Source organism: Aethalodelphis obliquidens, unplaced genomic scaffold (assembly GCF_003676395.1).
Source record: "Aethalodelphis obliquidens isolate GAN/ISIS:26980383/991018 unplaced genomic scaffold, ASM367639v1 scaffold74, whole genome shotgun sequence".
NCBI classification, from domain to species: domain Eukaryota; kingdom Metazoa; phylum Chordata; class Mammalia; order Artiodactyla; family Delphinidae; genus Aethalodelphis; species Aethalodelphis obliquidens.
The window spans coordinates 1,934,027-1,940,657 of NW_020838018.1; the positions used below are offsets into that span (position 1 = coordinate 1,934,027).

The window sequence follows — 6,631 nt, forward strand, 5'->3', positions numbered from 1 at the left end:
TTCAGCAGGGCCCGTGTAGGGGGCGCGCATCGAGGGGCACAGGAGCGGCACGCGGCCGCGACCCCCACGCGCCGAGCAGCCTGGCGACCTCCACGCGCGGCGGGCCCTTCCTACCCCACCCAGCGGCAGGTGGACAGTGTCGCTATGAAGAGAAAGCCTCGATTGTCCCTCCTACAAACCGCCACACGCCAGATCTCCGCTATTATGCACCCTCCATAGAAATGCAAACGAGCCGCGTGCGCCGGCCGCAATCTGCTCGCGCGCCCGGGCGCCCCGCAGCGCTCTGCAGCGGGCGGGGAGGTTGGCTAGGACCTTTCAGCTCGCCCGGGTAGGGGCCTTGTTTGTGCTAGGAGAACCTCGCGCTCTGGGCCATAGTGTCAGCTGGAGGGGGCTGCACTCAGGCCTTTTGCAAGCTTAAAGCCAGCGCTGCGTGTTTTTACTTTAGGTTCCGGTTTAAAAGCAATGGTCTCATAGACTCCAAATTTAAAGTAAAGAAAAAATAGAAAGGTAGCAACAAAAATAAACGCAAAAAAAAAATTCATTAGATTCCCCAAAGGTGCGTTTCACAAATTGCAGCGTACTATTAGTCAGCAAGGTTTTTTTTTTTCTTTTTTTAAAACTTTTTCCTTTTAAGGACTTAAGAAAAACAAAAAGGCGAGATGAAATCTGCAGGCTCCAGTCTGCCTGGTAACACCCCGACAAAAGCGGCAGATTTGAGGCATTGTCATCCCCCGCACCCCTCCCCACGTGGCCTTCTGGCACGAGCCTCCGGCCGCCGCCTCATTTGCATCAGAAAGCGGGCGCGGGCCAATGGGCGCGCAGGCTCGCGCCAGCTGGCTGTGCCAAGGGCCCAGCCTATATAAGGGCGCGCGGCGGCGCCGAGTCTAACTAGCTGGTGGTAGGCGCGCGGGTTTGGGCAGTAGACCTTCTTGTCTTCGCTCGCGTCCGCTCCGCCCTCTCCTCTTGTGGATAATTTGCTGCTCGCCAATCGCAACATGACTCTGGAAGAAGTTCGCGGCCAGGACACGGTTCCCGAAAGCACGGCCAGGTAGCTCGGCGCCGAGCGTCGGAGGTCTTTGGGCTCGGGGATCCTGATCCTGCCCTGGTCGCGGCTGGTTGGGCGTCAGTCTTCGGGCCCGCTGGGGTGGGAACCCACTGGGTGGAAGCCGGGCGCGAGTGTGCCGGCTGGGCCGGGGGTACGGCACTGAACTGGCGCGCCGGACTTGGGCGCTGGGGGTGCGTCCCCGGGCCTGAGGATCCCGGCGCACCCTCCTGCTAGTCCCCGCTCACGGCGCTGGCTCGTCCGCAGGATGCAGGGCGCCGGGAAAGCGCTGCACGAGCTGCTGCTGTCTGCGCAACGCCAGGGTTGCCTCACCGCCGGCGTCTACGAGTCCGCCAAAGTTCTTAACGTGTGAGTATAGACGCGGCCCGGGCAAGGCGAGCTGGGTGGGAGGAGCGGCAGGGAGACCGGGGAGATGGCGGCGAGGGACACCCCGGGCTCCCCGACCCGACCTCACCACCTCCTGCTCGCCCGCGCAGGGACCCCGACAACGTGACTTTCTGCGTGCTGGCTGCCGACGAGGAGGACGAGGGCGACATTGCGCTGCAGATCCACTTCACTTTGATCCAGGCGTTCTGCTGTGAGAACGACATAGACATCGTGCGCGTGGGCGACGTGCAGAGGCTGGCGGCGATCGTGGGTACCGGCGACGAGGCGGGTGCGCCGGGGGACCTGCACTGCATCCTCATTTCGGTGAGTGTCGCCTTCGTCCCGATGTCGTCCCCGCCCCCGTCATCGGCCAGTGGCCAGCCAGGCTGACCTCTGCGCTCTCCCCGCAGAACCCCAACGAGGACGCATGGAAGGACCCCGCCTTGGAGAAACTCAGCCTGTTCTGCGAGGAGAGTCGCAGCGTCAACGACTGGGTGCCCAATATCACCCTCCCCGAGTGACAGCCCCGCGGGTATCCTTGGTCTGATCGACGTGGTGACGCCCCGGGGCGCCTAGCGCGGGGCTGGCTCTGTGGATGCGCCCTCCGAGGGCGCCGGAGTGCGGCGTGGAGACTGGCAGGCGGGGGCGCGTGGAGAGCGGCGAGGAGGTGCGGCTCCCTCCCGAGGAGGGGCCCGGCGGCGGCAGGGGCAGGCTGGCCCCAGCCCAGGACTCTACAAGTGTGGGGAGCGGCTGCTCGCCCAGGAAGGCCGGAGGCGGGACCTTGGCCGCGCGGCCGAGAAGGACGGACTGGCCGGGCAGGAGTGACTCAGCAGCCTGTACTCCCGGCAGAAAGGAGGAGAAAGGCAAGGCCAGGCGGCCTGGACTTGTACAACAGTTACAGGAGCTCTGACGGATTTAGCAGTATGCACTGCTTTTTCAAAACGGACACGGGTGATGCTTCATTTTCTAGAGGATTATGCTGCTGCAGCTTTGAGTTTTACAATAAACGTACTGAAACAAACTTACTCTCTTTATTGAAGGCAGGGGATCTTTGTCTGCGGGGAGGTGGTTTGCAGGGCTGTTGACTTCTGAAATTCACGAACTCGATGGCACTTGTTCCATCTTCCTGTTGGGGCTGAATTACAGGCTCCTGGGGTGCTGGAAGTGGGGGAGGGGACGCCAGCTGGGTGTTAGGGCAGAACTTGAGCCCTGCTCCTATTTCTCTCCCTTTAGGAAAAATTTTAAACTCTCAAGACAGGAGCATACTTGGAATAAGACATCAGTGCAGCAGCTGGCCATCCAACCTGATAACAGAGGCCTTTCCCTCCCCTGCCCCTCTCTCTCCTCTGCCCCCTCCTTTCCAACAGCTGCTTATCAGAACAGCTTGCAGGATGCAGCCAGCGCCTTCCTGCACAATGAGCTTTGCCTTCTGCAGGCGCTGCCCTTTGTGGTCCCTGAGGATGGTGGCAGACTGCTCTCAGGAACCTTTTCCTCTTAAAGGAATGGCACTTACAGCAATGTCACCAAGGTATTAATATCGCGTATGACATGATGACTGCATTTAAGTGTGAGTCATCATTTTGTCATGGCTGTGATAGAACTTAGAAGATCTGAGCAAAAATGGGAAGGCAGCATCTACACAAATAGGTGTGAGCAATTCTGAGTGGGGCCGGCATCTGCTATCTACTATTTCGAGTGTTCTCTGCCCACATCAGAGTTGTGAGGAGGGCTGCTATTCACAGCAGCTTTGAAAGACTTATAGGAGAAAAATAATTGAAATCTGTTTTGGCAAAGACTTTCCTTAAGGAGGATGTAGGGGGGAATGTACTGAGCGAATCAATCTTTTTTATTAGACCAATGTTTTGATTTCACGCTGGTGCCTGACTACACTGCTTTTGGCAGGGGAAATATACACGGGGCTAGATTGCTGTTAGCAAGCTGCCCAGGGGTCCATTGAGCCTTCTAGGCAAAGGAGGGGTAGTGTGCTGTTTTTCTAAGAAGAAAATTCTACCGATTTTTCAGCAGTCCCAGGTAGCTGATTGGGTGCCACTTTTTAAGTTCTCTCCAAATCGTGAAAGAATTAACAGGACTGTACAAACTTAATTATTTCTACTGTAAGGAACACGTCTTATTTCACATTCATCAGCTCTTAAAATCCCCCTTGACAGAGGCCCAGTGAAATAATTCAGCTGTGTTTGTGCCCAAGTTTCATTCCTATTTCACCTTCGGCTGCTCAAAACCTTGAGTTTTCCTGGTTGAAGTGGAGCCTTGCAGGGTGGGTCTCTACAGCAGTCTGCATTCTGGCCTAATGACCATTTGCCACAGCATGCTATAGTAAACACAAATGGGGCATAATTACTTTAAAATGTACCCTTCAATGAGTAAATGTAGCAGAGCATTGCATAGAGCAGGCGGCAGACCCTCCTGCTGGCCCACTGAACCTTGTAGAATAGTCACTTGGCAGACCTTAAGAAACTTGGCTTTCTCGGACTAGAATTTACAGTAGGGGCACCTGTTGGAGCCCCAGGGGCTAGGAAAATTTACAGGGAAAAAAAAAAATGCATGCTTGGACATAGTGCCAGCCCCAAAGCTTGTGCTTAATTTTTTTGTGGGAGGTGTGAACAAGCATTTAATGCTATTAAAATGAATAGGTAATAGGATAGGATAGGTAATAAAATGCACGGTGCTTATAAACACATTATCGTATTCATACTTCCAACAACTCTAAGTGGTAATGCTTAGATAAACTAATTATCGCATGCACGGTGAGGTGATCCATGCAGACGCTTTAGCACGATGCCCTGCATCTAGAAAGCACTGGATGAATGTTAATGACAGTAATACTGTATTTATGATGAAGGAGTTTGTTAAAGATCATAGAAATCAAGTGGACTGGTGGATTTGGACCAGGCTGTCTGGTTCCAGGGCCCAACACTACTTGCTGTGCCACACATCTGGGAAGGAAGACTTACTTTCATAACTTTATACGTTTATAAAAGTTTTATGTATTCATTGCAGAAAACTTGTAAAACACAAAAACAGGAAAGAAAAAAGTGCTGTAATGGGCCATCTCCACATTTTGGTGTATTTCCTTCTCGCCTTTTCTACATCTCTGAGGGGTAGGTACCATGCAATATACAAAACCACGTGCAACATTTTTTAAGAAGCTCATCTTCCCCTGCATTTGGTTGTCTCTTGCTTCTTTTCCTTGACATTCTGTTGCATGCCCCCATGTCACTCAGTGACCTTGGAGGTCAGGGTCTTCAGCGCTGCAGTAGGCTCCAGCACAGGAGTGACAGCGCACACTGGTTAGGGAGCCCTATGTACCCCACAGGCCTCACCAAGCAAGACAGATGCCAGCTGTTTGTAGGCCCGAAGCAAGGCTGTGCCCACCCCAGGGCAATGAGTGTCAATCACGCTCATCTTTTAGTTCAGACAAAATTGTTTGCATCTGATCATGGCTATAAAAAATTGCACTGGCAGAAACGCTGTTGTAAAGATGAAACGAATACAGAAATGAAAGAGGCAGCAGCTCTGGGGGTCAGGCAACCCTCGTACACACAAGGAGCTGGGACTTCCATTCTCTCTTTGGTAAGACAAGAGGACAAAATGATTGCCAAGATTTGTTTTAATTTTAAAGGCTGTCATTCTAGGTATTATACATTTAATGAAAACATTAGCCTCAGTGGCACAATGGGTATTGCTCTCGAGGCTCACAGAGAGCCATTTAAAAACAGCGATAGAGTTTTTCGGAAGCAAAGCAAGGATGTCGGCAAACAAAGCAAGGCTGTGAGGTCAGTTCAGGGAGCAGATATTTATTTTCGCTTCTTTTCAGAGTTCTTGAGCTTTTCTGTTGGTTTCTCCAAGCTATCAGCCCGTACACTCCTCATGGGGTGTGTCCCCCCAGAGGTCAAAAGGAAACTGTCCTTCCCCAGCCACTGAGAAGACACTTGATAGCCTAACTGGGGCAGTGAGGTGTGATCCTGTCTGGAGAGACCAGCTGGGGACAGGGGTATGCCTGGACCCATGAGGAGCCTTCAATTTCTGTTGTAGGGCAAAGTTATACTTGGTCTTTGGAAGCAGCCTTGTTTTTAAATCTCGCTCAAACTTTCGTTCTTTATCTTCCAGGAGATATTTCTCTTCTCTTGGCAAATAAGGTGTGCACATGAAGAGCTCCTGATTTATGTTCTCTCTTCCAGGCGGCGAAGAGGGTGTGGCCAGCAGTCATCTGTGAGGGGTGAGGGCTGCTTTCAAGAGTCTGGATTCCAGGAGGTGGATTTCCTGCTGGAAGTTGCTGGAAACACCCCCAGGGCTGCATGATTCCAGCCCAACAGGCAGCAAAGACCTTTAGAGCCTCTGTGAGCTGGGCCTGGGAGGGACTGCTGCTTCTCCACCTCATGGTGGGGAGGTGGGCACGGCCCTTGGCTACTGGGTTTGGGGGTGGGAGATGGGCTACTCATTCATTCATTCCCTCATTCATTCGTCCATTGGTTCCTTCATTCATTCAGTTGGCAATTACTGTTTGGAGCACAGTTCTAGGTGTGGACTCCTGACGGGATCTTGCGGGCCTGAGTGGCTTGTTGCAGGTGAGTGTTTGGGTAGGGGAGGGGGGTGTCCAGCTGTGTCCCACACCCATTGGATCCTTGTTTTCAAGGCTGGCCAAGGGCTGTCTGGCACCTTGGGGCTGCTTCCAGGGCGGCTGGGAGTATGTGATCAGAACGTGGGGTCTACCTGCCCGTGACGTTTGGAACCTGGCCTAATTGTCTGGTAATGTAATATTTTGGTCAAAGCCAAGTTCTCTTTCTTATTGCTGCTGTGGCTTCCTGTTGCACAGAATAGATACATTTGTCTCTCTCCAGCTTCTGGATGTGGGGACTGCAGATCAGTGAAATACAGGAAAGCAAGCATGTTTCTTGTGGTCTGAAAACCTCAGTGGAGACAGTAAAATCAGTCATGGGAACATTGTTCAAAAGACCTAGGAGCTTTTTTCCCTCCAGACGGGCTCTAATCCTATAACCGCTGAGCATTTCTGTATCTCATACCAAGTGACTGATGTGGTTTTACTTTATCACCTCAAGGGGAGGTGGGATTTGCTGCCGGTTTTCATGATTCTTTTTCTTCAGTGTTTGGGGTTTGCTTTGGGTTGAAGTTTGCAAGCTCTTTGGTTATGCAGCTTGGTGGTTGAAGTGATTCAGCTTTTTT

The 6,631-nt window shown here is 52.6% G+C and overlaps 1 protein-coding gene across 1 annotated transcript; it reads left to right on the forward strand.

Moving 5' to 3' along the window:
• Positions 1–874: 874 nt before the first annotated feature.
• On the forward strand, positions 875–2,450 carry GADD45G (growth arrest and DNA damage inducible gamma). The gene is made up of 4 exons (XM_027091985.1): positions 875–1,048; positions 1,310–1,411; positions 1,540–1,753; positions 1,840–2,450. Exons 1-4 carry the CDS (start codon positions 996–998, stop codon positions 1,948–1,950), a joined length of 480 nt encoding a protein of 159 aa, XP_026947786.1. The 5' UTR covers positions 875–995; the 3' UTR covers positions 1,951–2,450.
• Positions 2,451–6,631: the final 4,181 nt, after the last annotated feature.

Excerpts from the sequence above, each read along its gene's own strand:
- GADD45G (XM_027091985.1), top strand. The coding sequence starts at position 996 with ATGACTCTGGAAGAAGTTCGCGGCCAGGACACGGTTCCCGAAAGCACG. Across the intron at positions 1,412-1,539 it reads TCCGCCAAAGTTCTTAACGT|GGACCCCGACAACGTGACTT; the intron begins GTGAGTATAGAC and ends TCGCCCGCGCAG. Across the intron at positions 1,754-1,839 it reads TGCACTGCATCCTCATTTCG|AACCCCAACGAGGACGCATG; the intron begins GTGAGTGTCGCC and ends CTCTCCCCGCAG.